Genomic DNA, 23,595 nt, shown 5'->3' on the forward strand with positions numbered 1-23,595 from the left:
TATATTTGTTCTAATGATGCATTTTTAAGGACACTTAAACACAGTTCAAAGTCAGCTTAATTAGTTTTGATTGTAGAGGAAACAAAACCCAAATTCTTTGTCCCTGTGAATGTTCTGACTGGTACAGCAGCTATGTTACCTGAAGTTTTGGGGAAGATAACAGTAATGTTATATTGGCCTGAATTTAGGATGGTCTCCAGCCTGAGATACGATCTTTGCATTGCAGAGTGAGAAATTGCCAGATGTTAATTTGTTAAGCTTAATACGCTGTTTCACAGCAAAGGCTGCTTCTGACGTCACATCAGATTCTGCAGAGCACCCTTCTGCATGGCCTCATATGCTGCATCACCCCAGCTTGATGCATGTTCAGTTCCTTCCCACCCACACCAGTGTTACCAGCTAACCCCTATGTTCATGTCCTTAGATATTCCCAATGCCTGTGCAGCACTCCCTGAGCCTAGCCCTACACCCCCATCCTGGTTCTGTCCACTTTCCCTCCCTGTGGTGGCTCATCCTCCTTCCCAATATCTTTCCTGCTGTCCCTGCTTCTCTTGTCACTGTCTGGGCACAGAGTCCACTTGCTGCTGAGCTCTGGACCCAGCATGGCCGAAGTAGTGCCACTCTCATGCAGCAGACCGTGGAGGCTGTTCCCTTACCTTTTCTGCTAATCCTGCCTGCCCTGTCTCGGGCTAGGTATGGCTTTGGCAGGGGAGCCAGAGGGGCTGCATGCCTTGTGCCCTCTTGGGGCTGTAAGTGTGCCCTGGCCATGCTGTGAGGGCTGTGACTGTTGTGCTCTCAGCTCTTGTGGGTCTCATGCAGGTGGCTGCTTGGTATAAAAGTACCCTGTGCAAGTGTAGGTCAGGTTGGTTTTTTTTTCTCCCCCCTGAACTTCATTTGTCAGGAAAGATTAGACTAAAACAAAATTTCATTCTACATTCAGGCCAATATGCATTGAAGACCAGTGTGTTCATTAACAGAAGATCAAAATTAATTTTATTACTGGATTGTGATTAAAGCCTATATTAAAAAAAATACCTTGCAACCCACAGATATATCACAACTTTGATGTGAATCAGCCTCTCCTTTTGATAACATTGGTGGCTTCATTGAAGCCTTTGGAACTGGTCTTTATTTACTTTTCATTGAAAAAAATTATTGCTCCTAGGTCTCCAAACAACTGTTTCTTATGAAATAGAATTAACAAACTAGATTGTTGATTATGAGACAGAAAATAAAATTAAGCTGATACTTTGAAGACCTGTGCATTTTCCCACTCATGGAACTGATGTCTCCAGGCTTCATCCCACGAGTGAGAATGAGTTTGAGACAAATCTGAAATCAAGACAGACCTTAAAGACATGCCTTTTCTCTCACTAGGTATCTCTAAAAGAAGTTAGTGTTTTCTTATAAAATTTAAGGGAACAAGGTGGTCTTGCAAAACTGCTTGTTTAAAGGAGGTAGCATAGTTTAACCTGTCATTCAAGGACTTCAGGGTTGAAAGGAAGGAGATTTCCATCTTGGTGTGCCAGTACTTCTCCCCTCCTCTAAAGACAAGGGAAAATGGGGAGGAGGGAGGAAAAGGCTTAGACAAAGACATACTCTGTATACACATTTTAAATTAAGGTCTCAGTCTGAGGATTTCTTAAAATGCAAATATTAAAGAGGCACTTCCCCTTCTTCCTCTCCCTGCTTCTCCTGTCCTGCCAGGCATTGAGGAAAACAGAGGCTTTCCTTCCTTCTCGCTTTCTTCCAGGACCGTGCTGGGGCACTTGCAAGGAGTGTGTAGTTTTCCCCCCAGCACACCTGGGCACTGCTCTCCACTCTTCTCTGGAGCAGTTGGCTCCCTCCCTCTCTGCTGAGCCTCAGCAGGGGTGAGAGGACAGCTAAAGCTGGAGCTCCCTCCCAGCTACTCCCTCACTGCCAGCAGGGAAGAGCCCGCTTTGTTTTCCTGGGAGGTGGCTTTGGGCTGGAGCAGCTGCAGCCTGGTGGTGCCTGCCCGGCTCCAGCTGCCCAGCTCCACCTGTCCCAGCAGCTGTGGCTTCCCCGGCCCTGCTGCCGGGGCTGTGGCGCTGCCCGGCCGCCGAGCCCTGGCCCGGCCGCTGCCCGGCCCCGGTGCCGCCCGGCCCGGCCGCCTCTTGCGCAGCTGCACGGCACAGACCGAGGGGATGGCAGCTGCCAGCCACCACTCCGGGGCTGGGGGTGGGTGGTGGCACTTTCAAGGGAGAAAAGCTAAATTTTGGGGCTTTCCAGCCCTCCCAAATGCTTGCACTGAGTGCTGTCCCGCTGTCCTCCTTGTCCCCGCTGCTGCAGACCTCACGCTCCACCCTTCCCACTGTGGGTAGCGCAGGGTTTTGGTATCTATAGTAGCAGTTGTGCTCCGAGGATGAAGCGAAGCTGTCAGCAACCCCTGACAAAGATGAGCTGTTGAGTGCCCTGTGATGGCAGGTGCTCAGTTGCCACTATATGATACCAGATGACAAATTGAAAGCTTCTCACCCACAAGTCAGACACAAGTCACATCACGCACCTCCTGACAATGAAAGCCTCCGGTTTAGTTCACATTTTGCTATGCTGCAGGGCAGGACTTGGAGCCTCCATCCTGAGCTAGCCTGAGTCTGAATGCTTACAGCCTTCATGTCTTACCGGCATGAGGAGGCTGGGGGTCTCCAGAACTGGGCTGATAAAATCCTGATCTGTCTAATCCAACCCTAATCTGTGGGACTTCTGTCGCTCACAGATCAAGTCTGTTAGCAGAGGGTGAGTTTACAGGAGAATTTCACCTGGTGTTAGGCATCATTGTCAGTGCGTGCATTTTGCTAGAGTAGATGTGTAGATGTGCAGTAATCATGGGGAAGGAGGTACATCTGAAAGGGAACGTGAGCTTTGCCCTCCCTAGTGCCAGCAAGGGTACTGCTGCGTTTCGTGCAGGTTTTCAAATGTTTTGAGGCTTATAGACTTCGATAGGTGTGTGTGGGTGTGTGTGTGTGTGTGTGAGGATGTCTGTGCAAACACCACAGGCGCAGCCGTAATTGCTTTGAAATCGGAAACTGCCAAAAGGTGCTTGGGTAGGTAGGCTCTTTGCCTCGTGCCTCCCTTAATCTGACAGAAACTTTGCTGTTCTCCATCAGTGCTTGAGGGGAAGGTTTTGAGGTGTGATTTCAGGGCATATGTGGATCTGTTCATCCTGAGCAATGCATTTTAAGAGTTGCAGCAAATAGTATAAAGAAACCTGTAGGTATTACATTAGACCAGCTGAACCTAACTTTATTTTTAAGTTTTATTCAGAAGCATCACATAGCAAGTAAACTTCAAAATCTAAGTTTAGTTACAAACTAGTTGTTTCTTATTTTTTTTTTCCAGTCCCCTTTTGCTTTCTTTTACGACCACATGAAACTTGAGAAGCCATCTAAAGCTAAATCATTTAGTGGAGTTGGGCAATTCCCAAGTGTCCAACAAGAAGGCCTGGTTTAGGCTGCGATGGCCACTGTCATTCCTGGTGATTTGTCAGAAGTAAGAGATACCCAGAAAGTCCCTTCAGGGAAACGTAAGCGTGGTGAAACCAAACCAAGAAAAAACTTTCCTTGCCAACTGTGTGACAAGGCCTTTAACAGTGTTGAGAAATTAAAGGTTCACTCATACTCTCACACAGGAGAGAGGCCCTACAAGTGCACACAACAAGACTGCACCAAGGCCTTTGTTTCTAAGTACAAATTACTAAGGTATTAAACTCTATTTATCTTTCAGATTATATTATCTATTTTATGTTGGCCGTGTTAAGCCGTGTAAAAGTATATATTTCTGTACGCCTTCAGCTGATTGCAGAGAGGATGTGTTAATTAAAGTAGCCATTGGATTGTTTCTAGAATTCTAAATTACCTAAGTTTGCAAGCTAATGTCTTTGATTTTGTTTCTTAATTTGTTTTCTGCTTTTGTTTTCTGTTTGTTTGTTTTTGTTTTGTTTTGTTTTGTTTTTAATGAGCGTAGAATTTTCATTTGTATAAGGAATTGTCACAAGAAAAAGAGTATGGACTGAAAGTTCTTTGGCTATGGACTTTTACATGAGTACTTTCATACTTGCCCATATACCCCTGTTACAGTAGCTAAAACCCACCAAAACTAAAGTGTCAATTTAAGAGAAATGGCTCGTGTTTTGCTATATTTAAATTTGTCAAACTGTCTTTGTAGTGTCAAGCTTTCAGTTAAAAGGTTCTGTTACAAAGCAGCCCTTAGTGTAGTATTTAGCTGCCATTAAAAAATGAGCACGTGTGTTTTTTGATCAAAATAATTACTTACAGAATATATCTGTGTTTAAAGGCATATGGCTACTCATTCTCCTGAGAAAACCCACAAGTGTAATTATTGTGAGAAAATGTTTCACCGAAAAGATCACCTAAAGAATCACCTACATACACACAATCCCAACAAAGAGGCCTTTAAGTGTGAAGAATGTGGAAAGAACTACAATACCAAGCTTGGGTTCAAACGTCACCTGGCTTTGCATGCTGCAACAAGTGGTGACCTCACCTGTAAGGTATGTTTGCAGACTTTTGAAAGCACAGGAGTGCTGCTGGAGCACCTAAAAACTCATGCAGGCAAGTCATCGGGTGGAGTGAAGGAGAAAAAGCACCAGTGTGAACACTGTGATCGTCGGTTCTACACCCGAAAGGATGTCCGCAGACACATGGTAGTGCACACTGGAAGAAAGGACTTCCTCTGTCAGTACTGTGCACAGAGATTTGGGCGGAAGGATCACCTCACGCGCCACATGAAGAAAAGTCACAACCAAGAACTTTTGAAGGTCAAAACAGAGCCAATGGACCTTCTAGATCCCTTTACCTGCAATGTTTCTGTGCCTATTAAGGATGAGCTGCTTCCAGTGATGTCTTTACCTTCCAGTGAACTGACATCAAAGCCATTTACAAACACTTTGCAATTAAATCTCTACAACACTCAGATTCAGTCCATGCAGAGTTCTGCATCTGCACACCAAATGGTTGCCACATCGTTACCATTGGGAATGCCTTGTCCAATAGATATGGAGTCTGTCCACCCTTCTCACCAGCTATCGTTGAAATACCCGCTCGGTACTACCTCATACGCAATTTCTATGCCTGAAAAAGAACAGCCATTGAAAGGGGAAATTGAAAGTTACTTAATGGAGTTGCAAAGTGGTATGCCTTCCTCATCCCAGGATTCTCAAGCATCTTCATCAAAACTAGGGCTGGATCCACAAGTAGGTCCACTAGATGATGGGTCTGGGGAAGTTTCCCTTTCCAAGGGCTCCGTTCCTATTAGCGAACCTCTAAACGCCCCATCATTGGACTTTTCTCAGCTGTTCAACTTCATACCTGTAAATGGCCCTCCTTACAATCCTTCTGTTTCAGTGGGGAACCTCGGGATGAGTTATACGCAAGAGGAGGCACATTCTTCTATGACTCAACTTCCACCACAAACCCAGGATCCACAAGATCCTAGCAATAGTATAGGTCTTGGGTCTCTGCACTCATTGTCAGCAGCTTTCACAAGCAGTCTAAGCACAACCACCACCCTACCACGATTTCATCAAGCTTTCCAATAGGATGTACAAAGCTGGCTTGTTAACTGTCTATTTGTAGAAATGCCTTAGGTGACCATTTTTAACTTAGTGCCTACTATAAGACATTATAAATTCTCTGCTTTTGTACAGTACCAATCTCATGAAGCCAGTAAGAAATTTAAATTAACTTTTTTTAAGTGTTTTGAAAGTGTTTATTCTCAGCTGTGTTTACTTTGGTTTGTTGGTTTTTTTTTTAAACAGTCTCATTGTATTGTTTTCATTTTCACTGCCAATTTACACATTTAAAATGTTCAGTAGAAAGTCATCCCAAGCAAACTCACAACACTCATCCCGTTTTTAAAACTTTTTCAACCATACCAGCTATTCTGTTTTATTGATGTCAGTGGCAGAACTGCCACTTTTACCTTTTAATATATTTTACTATTTGCAAATAATCCATTTAAAATATGTATCACAAGGATTCCTGAGATTTGGGAAAAAAATTCTCCAGTCTGTTTCCAAACGAGTCTTCTTCCCAAATGGTGACACATTTGACCTGTTCTACAATGACAAATCTAAATTTTTAAAATAAATATAGAATTCAGATTTTTCTGAAAATTTGTGTGTGTATATATAGAAGTCCATATATACACATGTACATATATATAGCATTTTGACTTGTATTGAAGTCATTATAAAAGTTGTTAAGAATTTTGCCATTTTCTGGCTTAAATTTTGGTGGCCTGTTATGGATAACAGAAGAAAAAAATTAAATTGTATAATTCTCTAAAATTAGGGCTGAACAGAATTTCAACAGAGAATCTCTGCTTGCCTAAATGACATGTTTCAAGTTGAATTTGAAACTGTGTTGTTCTGCTTTCGTGACTCTGGTATAGGGAAACAGGCAAAATTAATGGCTGATCTTGAAATATAAAAGTGTTGTAATGTAGTAATGCAGAATATTTTGTCGCAGTTTTTGTTTTAATTCTTAACTTGCTGTTTTTTTCTCTTTAGTAGCATAGAAAGAGTACTGCATAGGAACCTTCCAGTAGTGTTTTCACGTTTGTAGGCATCAGTCTTCTCCCCGCTGCCACCGCCAAAGGGTGGATCAAGTCCAGCCAGAAAGTGTGTACCTATTTTCAGTTCAAAACTAGTGTGCAGTCAGAAAGTGAATGTAAATTTGCAACTACCAGTTTGTTTTTTGTTTTGTTTTGTTTTGTTTTATTGGAGTGATCTTTTCAATTGTGTTACATGGTGTGTTATGTCCTCCTAAGCAACAAGTTAGATGTTAATCACACTTTCTACACCTGGGTACTTGGTTAGGGACTTTTTGCCCATTGCCAAGATTTAAAGACAGGACTCTTAGGAGTGAAGTAAAAGCATATTGCTTACACCACTTTTACCTAATGCAATATATTCTATTCCCCAACCCCTAATAACCAAAAGAGGAAAAAAAAAAAACCCTAAAAAAAACCCAACCCTGTGATGCATAAAAGCAAACTAGATTTGCTGTAATTCAACAAATAACGTTATTTTCCTTGTCATTTTTGTACAAGGAATTAAAAAATGGATATGGAGTACATTAGTATCTCTTAAACAATAATGAGGATTCATATAAGGTTTTAAGTGGTTAAACTAAATATACTTCACAGAAACAAAAGTTGCTCCCATTTAAGGAGCTCATGCTCCTGATGTTTTATCAGTAGCTCCTACTGGTTTTTTTTAATGCTAGGAGCAATATGCAGGTGTAGTTTTACTATTTTATACATATGTGTATTTAAATTTTATTACTGAAAAAATAACATTTTTATAAAAGTGTTTGTGTTCCAAAGGCATTAAAATAAGGATGTATTAATAAGGAAAATACCTTTTGAAATTCTGCAAGCTACTCCTAGATTTTGGGTTTAGGAGCATGTTATCTCAAAGTGGGCATTTAGCTCTGCTTCACGACTGCTTCCTCTGGTTTCTGTGAAACAGATTGCTCGCTTACTTACATCTTTAGTTGAATGATTTGTTCAATATTGCTTTTTTTCCATTCACCTTTCTAAAGGAAAGAAAAACACAGATGAACAGAGCACAAGCTGAATGCAACCGAATGTAACTCTAGTTTATATGAACGACCGTAACGCACCTAAGAAAAACTTGGGTTTATTCTCAATCCTTTTAATCTGAGGTGAAGATAAACGGACTTAATTCCTCCGGTGGGTTATGTCCCCCGTGGAGCTGAGCATCTGCGACTCTCCCTGCAGCAGAGGAAAGCTGTGAGTGCTTGGCATCCTGCAGCTGGCCCAGCAGTGTGGCCGGGCAGCGCTGCCCTCCCTGGGCAGCCTCTGGCACACAAATATCCAGTCTGGAGCCACTTTGTTATCGGCCCCAGCTGCCAAAGGACTTCATAAAAAACAAAACCCACAGACACTTTGCCAACACCCATTTCTTAGTGCGTAGCCAGAACCCTTACTACTTTGTTCGTGCCTTAGCTTCCTGAAAAGGGATTGACATTTCACTTGGAGTTAGATGTACATTTCACTTGAGAAACAGAGACCTCAGACAAGATATTGAACCTCATTCAGTCAGGGTTTCAGTGGGTGGCTGCACCCAGAGTGTTTGCAGCTGAACTGGGATGTAGGGTAACATGGAAGCAGACTGACCCTTTAAGCAATACCAATACCACCAGAGTGCTCTTCAGCATCGCTTAGGCAGAGCCAATATTGGCCACTACTAAACCATCAGTTTTTAAACCCCGTTTTCTTGATTTCCCTTGGATTCTTGGTGGGAGGGGGGAGGGCTGGCTGATCATGCACCACTCTTTGTGCAACTTCTAAACTTCTAGTAAGGTTGTTTTGTTGTTGGTTTTTTTTTTTTTTTAAATATATATATTTTTGTGTACTTGTTGCTTGTGCTTTATTTAGTAGTAAATTGTGGAATAGAGTGATTTATTGTTAATTTGGCAGTAGCGGTTTTTAAAAACCATATACTGACTGAAACATGAGCCAGAGCTGATTGCTTTATTAAGCTAATAATGAATGTTAAGAGTACATATTTTCAGGATCATTTGCCTAGTGAGCTAAACTTGTATTATAGGCCAATATTTTTTAAAATAAAGCTTGGTCAACCTCTATGTTACACATATTACAAGATATAGCACTTTCAAAAAAGAAAACCTAAACCTTTTAAGAAAATTTCTTACAGGTTATGCTTTTTATTATAAAACCTTTTATTATAATTTGTTTCAAGTGCCATTAGATTACATATATGTAGGCCTTTGGTATAATGCTTTGTGTACAAAATGGTAGACATTGTAATTTTAAACAGGTACATTTTTACAGTGTTTTCTTATCAATTTGCTATATTGCACAGAACCAGTGTGTCTTTCTTAAGGGTTTTACAATGGTTTTTACTAGGTTTACATGTTTCAAACTACACTGTCTTCTACTGCCATTTTGAATACCAGTCAGAAACAATTAGGAGTTCGTCCTCACCGTTTGCAAACTGTGTCTTCTGGAGTTCTCGATGGTAAACTTTGTCAAAAATATTTAACATGCAGTATTTGATACAGATTTTTTTTTTTATCACATCCTATCATCGCTATGCTGCTGTCTGAAGTTAACTTTGGGCCTGATCCTGCATCCATAAATGTTGAGGGGATCCTGCATCCTTTGTTATGTCTGTCTCATACACTGGTTTAGCAGCATCTCCTGTATTCTTCTCAGTCTATAGATAAACCTCTGAAATATATGTACTTATCTGGTATGTAGTAAACCATTATAGGCTTAGCTGCCCGTCCTGCTTCCCCCCAGTGTACAGTTTAAACCACAGCTTACTTAGCATCATGCTCAACTTACAAGTAATGCCACAGTAGTTCAAAATGTGTTTGGGTAGTCCCAAAGCTTTTATGCAATAAGGGTGTCTTACTTTTGTTGGAAGGCAGTGTCTTTTGATAACAGTTATCTAGCCCTGGAAGTGACACAGAACTATTGCTAATCATATGTAAACACTTTTCAGTATAAGCTTCAGTGGTACAGTTGAACCAGAGTGAATGTTTATCTCCTCAGAAACACTCCTGCAATATTGTTATATTGGATCATGCTGCTAATGTAACTTGGGATACAACTCCTCTCATGGTGCTACAAACCTCCCTGTCTCATTCAGATGTATTTTTACCCATAGAAAAAAAAGGACTATACTAGACCTATAGTTGTATGATATATTTTTATACTGTGACTGAATTTGTCATTAATGAACTTTGTGCAACACCACAACGTATTCATATGCACTTGCAAAAGTAAAATTTTGGACATGCAAATTTAAACGCTGACAAGCCCAGCTCTTGTTCACAAAAATAGGTGACTGCTAGTTAATGTTAAATGTGGGCTTTTTATATGGTGTGGAGTGAAGAACATACTATATGTTACTAAAAGCCTTAGACAAAAACTAGGAAGAGTATATTGGTGAATGATGTCACACCCAAACCTGACTCGGATTGCTGATTTTTAGCTAGTAGAAAAATTTTTTGGACTTGTATGCTAAAATGTTTTTAATGATAAAAGTTTTGAGTCAAAAAAAAAAAAAATAGAGAAAAAAAAAAGAACACAGAAAACCCTGCATTCCAGACTGAATTTGTATATGTTTCTTGCATTTAAAATTTGCTATCCTGTGATATGGGAAATTGAGTTGCTTTTCATGTATATGTACTTTAAAATGTATTCACAAACTACTGTTGTATTTGTATAAAATATAGACAAAAAGATTGCATATATATTTTTGTGTATAAGCTCTGTAAAATAGCAATCACGTTATGAAGCTGCAGCAGAACTTCATTTTAAACATTCACATCCAAAGAAACAGACTATTTATTGTCCACATACCCTGATTATAAAATATACCTTGCTGCTATTAAACAATAGTGCTGCAGCTTCTTGTGGCCTACAGTGTTATGTTTGCTGTACAAAAATATGTGAACTCCACAAAATATATCAATAAAATTACAGAATGGTTTTAGTTAATGAATAACTTATGCCTGGCATTTCAATAGATAATCTTGATCTGCGTGTTTGGGATTACAAGAAGTAATTACAGAGTACATCCAGTTTTGCTGGGTGTAGTTTAAAGGCATAATTGTCTTTATAATTTATGACTGCTAAAATGTCAGTTTTTCAGAAAATCTTAAAGCAGAAATACCTGCATTTCATGATTTCACCAAGGAACAAATGGGATGATGCTACTGTGTCTGTGACAAGACAGATCTGAACTGAAGGAAGCAATTGAGTTTGTCATCAAATTGCATTTTTGAAACACTGTGAGACGCTGGAAGGTAAGTATGGGGTATCCATAGTGGGACCATTCCTGTGGGACACATAGTGAGTGATTCCCCATCATTGCAGGTTCATGCAAGTCTCATACATCGTTTGTTGTAGTTTTCAGGACAAACTTGAAGGGTGTGGCATGTACTAGACACAGTATTTAGGATGTTTCAGGGGAAACTTGGTTGCTTTGATCCCGTAGAAGTCCATCTGGCTGTGGCACTGACTTCTGAGGAAGCCAGGCTAGTGCTGGGGGAAGAGGTGCATGGCAGCCAGACAAAGCAGCCTGCACACTACTGCAGAAAGTTACCTCTGCCCATTCCACGCAGGTGTTTGCTAGCATAGACTGTTTGCCAGGAAAGTAAAAGAGTGGCATTTCACATTTCATTGCCTTTTGGAACATATTTTGTTAACATCTTCAGCCCTGTCTGTGTTTCCCTGCTTTTGAGTTCCTCTCTTTTCCAAATCTTGACTTTTTAGGTTCCTTGCTATAACCCAGTTGGAGGGAAATGACTGTTAGAGAGTTGTTGGCTTTTGCCTTCGCCACATCTTTCCTTTCTTGTGATTCTTACCCCATTCCTCTGAGCTGACTTACCACTTTGCCACAGGTGTCTAACTTGTTTGAGAGGGTTGGCCTTGTTATATCGAGAGTCAAAAGCTGAACACATGCTCTATGATATGAAATACCCTGCAAAACAATTTATAACCACCCACAAGCACATACCCCACATGGAACCCCTCAAGAGAAAACCACCCCATTCACTGTGTTGCTGTCCTAGCTGGTCTCACCCACTGTTACTGATTTAATACATCCTCCTTCCAAGCAGATAGCCTCTAGCCCCTGCAGTATCTGGAATGGGATTGCACAGATGACATCTGTTGTGTTACACAGAGATCTCTTGATGCAATCCCTCCAGAATTTCCTTGTTAAATTCAGAGCCACAGACATCTTCCCTTCTCTCTCTCCTGTAACTGCCTCTTTCCAAAATTTGCAAAGTACAGGAAAACGGTTCTGTAGTATCCTCTATGCCTGCTCTCACTGTCCTCCAGGAGTGGAAGAGGAAGGCTATTCTGGTTTTCCCCTTCTCTTTCCCTTGTTCTTTACACCTTCTTTTCCTTTCCACATACAAGTATGCCCTAGGATAAAAGGTGTTTTTTGACAGAGAAATTCAGAACTGATGCAGAGCTACTGCTGGATGAGGAAGAGCTGAGCAGGTACATGCTGTTGGTTTCCCTTCTTTGCAAATCAAAACATTCTGTATCATCGGATAGAAATTAAGTTTTCCAAAGTGGCAGCTGCTGTTCACATGGCAAGGATTGGCGATCACAAACAGGCAGCAAGTGGGACAGCAAGATAAACTGCTACAAAATTTAGTCTGTACTTAATAGTTTGAGAAGTATATTGGAAGATTAACTGGTGCTTATCAGTGTGAGCTGGGGCCTTTAGCAAATTAACAGCAACACTGTATTTCTGTTTTGAACAACACTGGAGATAATGGTGTTGAAAACAACAGACCCTAGCAGTAGTGTGAAGTTTCAGGTTCCTGCTCATGTGCTGTATCCCAGGTAATTCAGTATGAACTTTCTCTACTCCTAATAAAGGTGTACCAACTTGCCTGGTATTTTTATTTTTCTGTCATTTTATTTATTTATTTATTGTAATGGTCTGCATGTCCTCAAGTGATTTTTCAGAGAAATAAGTATTTGTAAAAAATGTAATGAACAATTCTTCATTGTCGTTGTCAACACTCAGCCTTGTTTCATTTGGGGATATTTGTATCACAAAATCACCCACTACAAAGCTAGTTTGCCTCAGAGAGGACTGAAGAGACATCAGCTGTCAGCTGAGCACTCTGAAAACAGGCCTATGGTAATGGCTGCTGTGGCTGAGCTGGAAATCATTTGAATTGATCCCTTGATAGTTTACTCATGGGGCTGATTCTCACTGTTGTACTGAACTGCCACGTACAAAGAAGAATGGCTTTCATATGCCGGGTTTCTGCTTAATGTGTTAAGTAGTGCAGAAAACCCAAGGAGTCACAGTTTCTAAAAATCAGTACATTGCTTAAACTCTGTTGAATATTAGTGTGCACATGTATGTATGCATGCATGTATGCATTGGAAAGTAATCCAAGCTGCAAAAGTTGATAAATTTGTTTTGGTTTTTTTTCATTTTGGTTTCCTCCAAAATGTTTAAGTCTAAAGTGTTTGTGTTTTACAAGTTCGAAGTGAATCATATTCTTTGTTAAGGTATCCCCAAGTTAACAAAGTGTGTGGTTTCCCAGGCAAGCTGGAAGAGCTTCTTCCAATTACTTGATTAATCTATGAGAAACAGCAGTTTATCTAAAGAGTGCACAGCCTCCAGTGAGGAAGGTGTTTGTCAGTTGTCCTTGTGTAGTCCTAGATACAATTTCAGCAGAGAAGTTGTGCATGCTGTTCCTCTCAAAGTAGGCTCAACTCTGGCTTATTAGTTTTTGTGTTAAATTGTTAGACATATGGTCATGGGTAAATACTTAAAGTTCCTTCACAAGTACTTATATTGAAAATAAAAATAAAATTCAGGCTTTGTGTGGTTTGGGGGCATGCTATAAGTGAGCAACATCTGAGCTGTAACATAAGGCTATCAAGTATCAGACATTCATGACAAATAAACACAGACTAAAGTCCCAAACTTTCTGAAGTCTCACCTGAAAATAGTCTCCTTTTATTTTGTCAGTGTTAGACTCCTTATACCAAGGAAGTATTACAGGGTTGCCCCATAGTTTATATGTTCTGTTCAGCTTAGGCTGAATTCAGCAGTATTTTTACAAGAAGCTTCTGCTTACACACTGAAAGCCTTGAAATAACGTACTTGAATCGTATGACCCATTTTAATGTTGGGCTTAAAACCCTTTAACTTAAGGCAACCTCTGAATTAGCTGTGCCCCACCAGAGTACCCAGGCCACCACTTCAGAGCCACCAAATTTAGCTGATTGTCTTGCCCCTTCCGCTCTACATCTGTCCAAAGAGGCAGTGCTTGAAGGAAGCCACCACATTTGCTATGGCAATGTATTTAACATACATCACAAAGCTGGGCATGATCTGTGTTACTGGGATTGTGCAAGCTGCTGGGAGAGACTCACCCCTTTAAACATCAGTCTGGGCATCAGCATTAAATCCATGTACCTGGCAAAGCAGCAGCCTCCCAGCACTAGACTTAGCACTAACATTACCCCCCCTCCCCCAAGTCCTTGTGATTATTTCTTTCTCATTGAGCATTGAAGCTGTCCTAAAGCTACAAGTCTTAAATTCCACCACTGTATTTGGCATCTCCCTGTGACCCAGCAAAGTCAGCTTTGCTCCAGGGGCAAGACTGCAAAACCAGTCTTGGACAATTTGGCTGAAAATACTGCATAAGGTGCCTGCCATGTGACAGTACTCAACCAGCCAGGATAGGTATCTGTCTTTGCATGGCTGGGAAATACTGCTGTGGGTGAGAGCCTGTAGTTTGCATTTCATTGTCTTTATCCTAAGTTTGGATTCTTTTGTGTTGTCACAAGGAGCTGTTTTGAAATTGCGGTATTAATCTACAGCAGCAGGTCTCAGATTGTTATGCCTGGTGCACCGTGGTCACTGAGACCCCTGTAAATTAGCTGTGAAACCTCACCTGCCTTTCCAGTGCCTGCAGCTAAAACCTCAGTGTGTTCAGGTAAGGAGAGCCTTTGCTTCGTGCTCTTGAACACATGGAGTAACCTTAGCGTGAAGGGAGAAGAGCATCAAACAGCTGTTTTGGCAATGTGTGTTTGAAACTTGATCTTATTATTTATAAACTAGGGTTTAACCTTTTAAAATGTTTATTATTATGATGTCTCAGCAGTAAAACAGCATCACAGTTCTCACAGATGTATTTTTTCCTTGCATTTGGGTTTACCTTTCACTGCTTTAATGAAAACTTGCTTGTATTTGTGGTTCCTAGGTGTCATTTTTCTCACCAAAACAGCCAAACTCTGAAACGTGAACTGGATTCTTTTCTGGCTTGTTCTTGTAGCAAAGGAAAAAAAAAAAAGAAAAAGTGGTTAATCAGTGGCCTGTCTCCAGAGCAAGCCTCTGTAGGGACTGGCTCCAGACAATGCTATCACTTAACACCTGTGCAATTGATGATATCAGAATTCCTTTCAGGCAACTCTGAATATCATTTGAGGTCTGTGAGGTGGGACTGGGAGCAACGCTTGGACTATGGAACTCTGTGCATGAGGAGAATGTATATTCAACATCAAATCCTAAGCTGAGATCAGAGGGACTAACTTAAAGGAGAAAAAAAGAAAACAGAGAAGAAAACCTCTCAGAAGTCACTAAGCCACAGGCTATGGAACTGTCTTGCTTTGAGTAGGACTGTAATTTAAGTACTGAAGAGCTACATTTGGCTGCTTTAGCAAGGTTACAAAGTCACCTAATGGAAACACAGTGCTACCTCTGTATTGTAAGGCAGTTCTTAGAAGCCTCTGGATAGCCAAGCCTTCAAGGGATTGTTTCATGCTACAACCACCAAATGTACAAAGAAATTAAGTAATTATTGAGGACAAATATATAACTATACACTCATAAACTCTCTGAAGTCAGGTCCGATCCCCAGCCCTGTCCTTCTCCTGTTTTAGACAATCACTATTAGCCACGAGAGCGATGCACCTTGATGAAAACAAAACTGGTGTTTGGTACATGCCCTGTGTTGTGCCATGTGCTGTATCCATGCCAGCCCTTTAAGGCCTTTGGTATCGGGGCTGACTTCTGTCCAGTGACCAAAGAAACAGCAGTAGTAACTAAGAGCAATGGCCAACAAAGAGTTTCTGTATTCCTGCTATGCAAATTAAATATGAATGGGGGAACCAAGTGAGATTATGTATTCTTATCCAGAAGCACAGACTAGGTTGGGCAGCTGGTTCAGCACGGGATGCACAGGTACATTTTGCTTGCAAGAAATACAACACACAAGCTTGGAACAAACCCATTTCTGCTGTGGTTTATTGTAGTTTATTGTGGTTTATTGTGACATATTGCATGGGACACAGACTGTGTGCTTCCCTCCTGTCACTTGTAAAAGTTCCTATTGCATTCTCTACTGATGAATTCTGGCTCCTTTTCCCTGATGGAAAAGGCAGTGCAATGGGAACTGTGTGGTTGGAGGCTGCTGAGGGTTGCCCTGGGGAAGGGTGGCCGGGAGGGAAGGGGCAGCATGTCCCCAGCAGCCCTGCTCCCCTCTGCAGTGGCTCCCCAGCCTCACCTTTGGTAATGCCAGGGCTAAACAGGGCTTAGTACAGACATCCTACAGCAATTGTGGCCCCTGGGAAGCCCCTGGGCCAAATTACCAATAGCTTACAGGAAAATAATGTTCATTAAGAATAAAAGCCTGCATTTAAATTGGATTTAATCGTGTTCACATTGAAAGACTCTGGATGTTCCCTTGCTTTGATCCTCAGCCGTAAGATTGAGGCAGAAAATTACATTGAGGCATTTTACATCCCAAAGAATGCCCCTCTTCCTGTTCAGAAGTTCAGTGTATTCCCCAAGAACAATACAACAATGTCTACCGTGGCAGGGCAAAACAAAAAGATTTCTGACAGAAAAGGGTAACAAGAAAATTACCTGAAATGGTAACAAAAGGACAACTGACAGATGAGGACATGGAGTTTGGAAATAAAAATTTGGAAGGTCTGATATATCCTTTTGAATGTGATTTCAATCAAATAAATTTGGAAACAGCCCTAATCATGTCTATTTTATGAACACAGAATTTTCTTTCTGTTTTATAGCATTCACAAACATCAGATAGGCTGCTACAGTTGTCAGCTTAACAGGTCTGTGCTCTGTCTTTTCATCCACACATCCTTCTACCTGTGCCTCCCCACACCCAACCTTCCCTTTGAACTTCACTGCCACCATAATTTGGTGAAAACAGGCTTGGAGAATTCAGAGCAGAAATGTCTTTCTAGAGCTTTTATATGCTCTATGGCACAGAAGCCTGCTGAAGAATTGGAGCCCTACTAGAAGAAAATGGGCATAAAAGTATTTTCTCTCTCTGAGAGAGTAGCTTCATTCACTTTCTGCAGCTTTTCATCTCCATCACAGTTCAGCTGCCTGGAAGACATTCTCTGCAAAGATTGGAAAGACTTCTACATACAAGCTTAACATAGTAGTGCTGCTCAAGAGAGGAAAGTTAATACCTGTTGTTTCCATGGCTGATTTCACCGCATATTTAAAACTACACTAAAGATCCTCTGGTCCTCTCCCACCCCCGAAACATCCCTGTGTGGCTGATGATAAGCCAGAGAGATGTCCCGAAGCAGGGCTAGCAGCAGGGTGTTACTTGGCTACCCCACACTGTGCAAGGGAAAGCTCAGGGGGCATGGGTCCTGATGGGTCCAGGAGTCTCTGCCCTGCCAGAAGCGCTTCTGGGAGGGGCCAGGGAAGAGGAGCCTTGTGTTGTCAGGCGGTCCCATCTGCAGGAACTGTCCCACCCGCAGCCCTTTCGAGGTCTCTTAGCATCCCTTAGTATCTTAGCAGGTCTTAGAGGTCTCTTAGCATCCCTTAGTATCTTAGCAGGTCTTAGAGGTCTCTTAGCATCCCTTAGGCTCTCCCTTGTTAACAAGTGCTATTAGCACCTATTTATCTAGGTCTTCCCCAGTCTGTCTGTTTCACAGTGCCAGAGGATAACCCAAATTCTCCGTTCCCGTTCATCTGTGGTCCAAGTTTGCTTCCCTGTGAATTGCTGCGGCAAATTTATCCTGATTGCCCTAAATCTCAGTAGTGGAAAGATCTCCATCACTGATTCATTGAGAAGTGATGTCTTGAAACCCTCTGGTCGAGCTGATCGGGAGTTCAGGGAGGGTCAGATGACTTTGTGACAAGAGGTTTGTGTGTTAAGGTGAACAACTGAACCCATTTCAAGGTGGAGAACACTCCAGTTCTGCTTGCACATGGGCTGGGTGAAAACCTTGAAACCCCCCCTCAGCAGCCTGTGCTGCATTTTACTCATCCAGAGGGAAAAAAACACAACAAAAATGAAAAGAAAACACCAGGAAACCCCTGCAGGAAGTGCTTGCAGAGTGGGTGCTGCCCAGAAATAAACCCTGGAGAAGGTGGCACTGTCAGTTTGAAGCCCCATGGCAGAATCTGTACTGAAAAAATCTGACATCCAGAGGAAGAGTGAGGAGGTAGGAAATGGCTTCCAAGTTCTCCAAGGTATTTGTCAATGTGTACAGAAAGATAGTGGAATATCCAAAAATCCTTAACTGAATAGGTCCCATGAGGGTGCTCTGCTGTCCAGCAGTACAGCAGGTACCAAACACTGTGGCTGCAAATATGTGAGAGGGTCAAAATCCAAAAAAAACCTTTAAAAACCACATGGACCACTAACAGAAAATTACATTTCTTTGATTTCTGCCAGAACAGCCCTGTAAATTCAGCAATGATTTTTCTAAGAAGGATCCAGAAACACACACCTGTAGTACTGCATGGGGTGTGACAGGAAGATGACCAAATGTTTATGTGTAATTCTAGTTACTGTATCCAAAGGATGATACAGAACAATAACTTGTCTTTATGCTGCTATTAAGGTTGCAGTCCTACATAGGCAAAGCTGAGCACCCAAACCAGTCCCCAGTCATGTTTAAGTGGTAGGTTCTTATAAACACACTTTTATACCTACATCTGCCATAGTTACATCAAACGTTAGCAGTCACCACTTCAGCTGCTTCCACTGACAAAGATTTTGAGCTGTTTAATGCACCTGATGCTGATCATTCCTGCCTGGAGCCATGGTGTAATGCATCCACCAGTCACTGCTTTATTTACTCCTGGGGCATTTTGCTAGAGGCATTCAAAGGACAGAACATATTTATTTTTCTTTTGAGATTAGAAATTATGCAAAATACTTATGAGTTAATTTTTTAGCTTTAAATCCGTTTGCCTTGACTTCTTAGAGATTTGCTTCAGGGCTGGAGAAGAATGTTTCCAGGTGAATCTGATTTGGTTCTGACAGTTGTGACAGATGCAGTTCATTTTGGGGGAGGGAGGGAAAACAGTGAAGGGAGGATAAAAGGCTTTGGAAGCCAGTGAGAGTCCTTTCTGTCAGGGAAGCTTTCTAGTCTTCTGTCTTAGTAGCTGCCTGTTGTTTTCTCCTTCATATTATGCCATCACCTGTTCCTCTTAATTGTTTTCTTTCTTTTGAGTATTCCCCCTCTGCGAATTTGCGCCCCTGCAGCAGCCCTTTAGTTGTCCCTGGCAAAGAGAGCAAAAGCTTTTTGGGGGGAGCTTCCTCAGCCAGGACTCGTCGCTTGCCTCCACGCCTGTCCTGGTACTCCATTGACTGGGACCAGCTCTGCCTCCTGCAGCCCTTAGGATCTGGGGGCTTTGGCTCTGTCTACAAAGCCACCTACCATGGTGCAACGGTGGCTGTGAAGCAGGTGAAGAAGAGCAGCAAAAACCGGCTGGCATCGCGGCAGAGTTTCTGGGCTGAGCTGAACGTGGCCCAGCTCCAGCACGATAATGTGGTACGTGTGGTGGCTGCCAGCACGTGTGCCCCAGCCAGCGAGAACAGCCTGGGCACCATCATCATGGAGTATGTGGGTAACATCACTCTGCACCATGTAATTTATGGCACTGGGGATGCGTGGAGAGAGGGGGAGGACGATGAAGGAGGATGCGGAAGGAAGGCCCTGGGCATGGAAGAGACCGTGTGCTATTCTTGTGACATCATGACAGGCTTAGCCTTTCTGCACTCACAGGACATTGTGCACTTGGACCTGAAGCCCGCAAACATTTTCATCACCGAGCAGGGAGCGTGCAAGATCGGAGACTTTGGGTGCTCCCAGAAACTGGAGAAGGGCTTGTCCCAGAGCACCCGTGTTTGCCAGCAAGGGGGCACGTACACGCACCGTGCCCCTGAGCTCCTCAAGGGGGAGAGGGTCACTGCCAAAGCAGACATCTACTCGTTTGCCATCACCCTCTGGCAGATTGTCATGCGGGAGCAGCCGTACCTGGGGGAGCGGCAGTACGTGCTCTATGCTGTGGTTGCCTACAACCTGCGTCCCTCGCTGGCTGCCGAGGTGTTCCAGCAGTCCCCGGTGGGACAGACACTGCAGAGCATCATCAGCTGCTGCTGGAAGGCCAATGCAGAGGAGCGTCTGAGTGCAGACCAGCTGCTTCCCAGCCTCAGGGCCCTCAAGCAGAGCCAATAGGAAAACTCAGGACTCTTTATATTACTTTTGTCGACTTTTCTTTCCCTCCACCCTTCCTCTGAATGTAATTAATTTAGCCCCTGTGTGATCTAAAGGCTTTGTTGCTGGTTTTTTATACTTGAAAAAGAAAGAATCCAAACTGTTTTGATATAAGAAAATTCAAAATAAAGAGACAATGATACTGTGGGGTTTTACTCTGGAAGGGGATAGAGGCAAAGATGAAGATGTTGGCAGACATAACTTTTTTCTGGTTTATGAGTTATGTGCTGCCTTACTGTGATGTGCAGAAAAATTGTTGGTTGTAAGTGAAGTACAAATAAGGGTCTTCTTTTGGAAGGCTCTTTATATATAATACCTCGTGATATTTTTAAAATGTCAAATATGAGTAGTTCTTGACACCAGCCGGGGTAGTGCATTTGAGCTTTTCTTCTTCATTTATCAAGGAATGAGTATGTATCATAAATCAATGAATTCAGAAATATAGATACAGAGTGTCAGTGGTCTATTTATTGTTCCTTGATGTACTTAATTTCAGTAAGTATGCTGCTTCTGATATGGAAAATGTGAACTACTCACATAGTCCTTGAAATAAAGAACCTTTTTGTCAGTCTAAGGCTACTAAGATTAAGAAAGTGCATTAACAACCTGTCCTTTTTATAAGACTTCCCTGCTGTCAGGTGTGTTAGTAGCAACTTGCTAGTTGGAACAGTGTAAATTCTGATGTATAAGAACATTTTGTGCAGAGTAGTTTTCAAAAAAGGGGGAAAAAAGAGGATTATTTGTGCTTCATAATGCATGGCTCAGTGTTGGACAAGATACTGGAAGCACTGAAAAGGAGGTTTGCTTACAGCAGTAATAGTGTTCCTCTGCTGGTGCTCAAAGCATATATATTGAACTATCCTCTGTACTGCTTGTGTCTTATCTGCTATCTTTCCTAATCTGGTTGTAGTGTGTCTGGGAAAGGAAGTGCTGTAGGCAATGCTGAAGACAAAAAGCTCTGATCCCTGACTTATCAGAACTGATAATTATACATCTGAACCCTTATCTGGAGCTGCCTGCTATAGCTGATATTGCCATTCTGCTCAAAGCTTCTACTTCTTTTTAAGACAGGAGAAAGAGTGATGTTTCAGTCAAATTGTTTTTCTTCTTTACCCTTCCTCCCCCTTGCTTCCATTCTGGAAAAAAAGAATCCCAAAGGAATTGAGCCAGTTTCCTGATTTCTGACACACATCTGTTCTTAGCCCCGTGAAATCCTGGAAATGAGCAACTATGTGAATTTGAGATGATTCTGTAGGTCTTTATGGTATTTGGGTTGGTAATTGAAATTAATGGTTTATAAAGCATATCTAAGCTTAACTATTTCTTGGTTTTCTGTCCCCCTTAAGTGGAAATAGAAAATTCTGGCTGGAATAAAAAACACTGAAGTAAATTCTGGAAAAAGTTTCCTGTGTTTCTCTGTCAAAATAATTATGCTATGGAACCAGAACTTTTTTTTTTTTGTGAGTGTTGTATAACTTATTTAATAAAAAAGTATGTTCATAGATGTTATCATAATAAGTCAGTTACCTCTTGAAATGATTAGCTGAGGGCATGCAAGATAAAATTTTAGATAAAGCCATTGATGTGCCTCACCTTAACATGAAGCCTTAAATAAAAATATTTCTGCAGCTTTCAAAAGAATAAAAAATGGAATTAATTTTTTTTACTAGTTCCTTAATGATGTGTTGTATTTATTTTGCTAGTCTAGGAAGCTTGCTGCTTATACTGCTAGAAAACTGATTTTTTGGTTAATGATACTTTAGCATCAACAAGTGCTACTTGAGCCTCTGTGAAAAATCAAGCACCCTTCAAATTCTCTGTTGTACTTGACAGAAGGATACTGAATGGCCAAGATCTACTCTTGAAGTATAATCAGCTCTGCAGATGTTTCTGTCAATTTTATGGGGTTCTCTTTTGATAGTGTGAGAGAAAACTCTGCACAGCACTCAAGATGTAGGCACACCATACTCTCCTGTCATAATGATGGTTTCCTTTTTATTAACTTCAAAGGCTTGTTTTGTTTTTGATTGCTAATGAGCTCTGATTAATACTAATTGAGAAACACCTCGAGCCTAACAGTTCAGAATCCTTGGTTCTATGTGATGATGATAATTTTGCCTGTTTGCCTCACTTTACACCAATATGCCATGAATTTCTTTCTGCCAGTTTGTAGTTTGCCCTTGCAGTTAAATAACTCCACCATCAGCAAATTTGTTTATCTTCTGTCTCTCCCTCTTGTACTTCATTTGTGGATGTGCAGGGGCAGCAGAGGATCCCTGAAACACCGGTGGGCACTTTCTCCTGCTGAGAGAACTGACAGTTCTACCGCCTGTGCCTATCTTTTGACTTATCCAGCCCCAGGTTTTCTCTCCTAAATGTGGCTGCTTAGTACCTTTCAAAAGTTTGCAGTGAAGGATTTTTCAAATACCTTTGGAAACCCTAAGGGAACGTATCAATCAGTGCCTTATCTACACGCTGTTAGTGCTCCTAAAGAATTCCAATACAATCCAACTGTGCAACTGTGAAGTGCAATTCTTCAAATGCAAGCAATATTGGCTCCTTCTAAACAAATCATGTCTATGTATCTTTATTTCCTTTAATACAGAATCTGCTAATGCATCTTGTAGAGGTGTCACTCATGTAATTAGGAAATTTATTTTTTTAAGACTTCCCAGGGAAGTCTTTTTTTAAAATTTATTTTTTTGAAGACTTGCCTGGGATGTGATCCTGAAGAGAAGAAGTACCAACACCACCTGGTTGATTTTCAAGGATTGCCTTCTTCAAGCTCAAGATTGGTCCATCCCTATGAGCAGGAAATCAGGTAAAGGTGACAGGTTGCCTCCAAGGATAAACAAGGAGCTCCTAATTAAACTCAAACATAAATAATAAATATGCAAGAGTTGAGAGAACGGTGTGGGGTCTGAAGCAAGGAAGGTTTACTATTGGTAAAGAAGGATCAGGGTAGGGAACACTGAAACAAACAAGATGTACACAAGTTCATAGGCCCTGATGCGATCCATTCACAAATGCTGAGGGAGCTTGGCAATGTCATTGCCAGGCAACTCTTGCCTATCTTTGGAAGGTCATGGTGCTCAGGAGAGAATTCTGAAGTCTGAAAGAAAACAAATACAACTCCTTTCTGCAAGATGGCCAGGAAGGAGGATCTGGAAAACTTAAAGCCAGTCAATCTCATCTAAATCCTCGGAAAACTGGTGCAACAAATAACTCTGGAAACCATTGGTAAACATACGAAGGACAAAAAGGTGATTGGGAGTAGTCAATCAGTGATTTATGAAGAGGAAATCATGCTTGACCAACTTAGTAGCCTTTGGCTATGAGATTACTGGCTGCTGGAGGGCAGTGGTGGTTGCTCATCTTGACCTTAGGGAGGTTTTTAGCACTGTTCCCCACTATATCCTCAGAGAGAAACTGATCAAGTACTGACTAAATAGTGGAAAATGAAAATTAGCTGAGCTACTGGGCTCAGAGGGTTGTGATCAGTGACAT

The 23,595-nt window shown here is 41.7% G+C and overlaps 2 protein-coding genes across 3 annotated transcripts in view; both read left to right on the forward strand.

Moving 5' to 3' along the window:
* The window catches only part of PLAG1 (PLAG1 zinc finger), a 48,402-nt gene extending 41,677 nt beyond the window's left edge, over positions 1-6,725 (forward strand). The window contains exons 3-4 of one of the 2 annotated variants that reach the window (XM_086887771.1): positions 3,361-3,719; positions 4,315-6,725. In XM_086887771.1, the coding sequence (XP_086743897.1) occupies positions 3,478-3,719; positions 4,315-5,578 (1,506 nt within the window). In that variant the 5' untranslated portion in view covers positions 3,361-3,477 and the 3' untranslated portion in view covers positions 5,579-6,725. The remainder of the gene's footprint in view (positions 1-3,360; positions 3,720-4,314) is intronic. The other variant, XM_086887773.1, reaches the window with a different exon arrangement.
* An 11,246-nt stretch (positions 6,726-17,971) lies between these two features.
* Positions 17,972-21,489, forward strand: MOS (MOS proto-oncogene, serine/threonine kinase). The gene has a single exon (XM_023921024.2). The coding sequence runs from the start codon at positions 19,000-19,002 to the stop codon at positions 20,047-20,049; it is 1,050 nt and encodes a 349-aa protein (XP_023776792.1). The 5' UTR covers positions 17,972-18,999; the 3' UTR covers positions 20,050-21,489.
* Positions 21,490-23,595: the final 2,106 nt, after the last annotated feature.

Source organism: Cyanistes caeruleus, chromosome 1, assembly GCF_971803275.1.
Source record: "Cyanistes caeruleus chromosome 1, bCyaCae1.hap1.1, whole genome shotgun sequence".
Taxonomy (NCBI): Eukaryota; Metazoa; Chordata; class Aves; order Passeriformes; family Paridae; genus Cyanistes; species Cyanistes caeruleus.

Bases quoted from the DNA above. Each gene is read 5' to 3' on its own strand.
- MOS (XM_023921024.2), top strand. From the start codon at position 19,000: ATGCCATCACCTGTTCCTCTTAATTGTTTTCTTTCTTTTGAGTATTCC.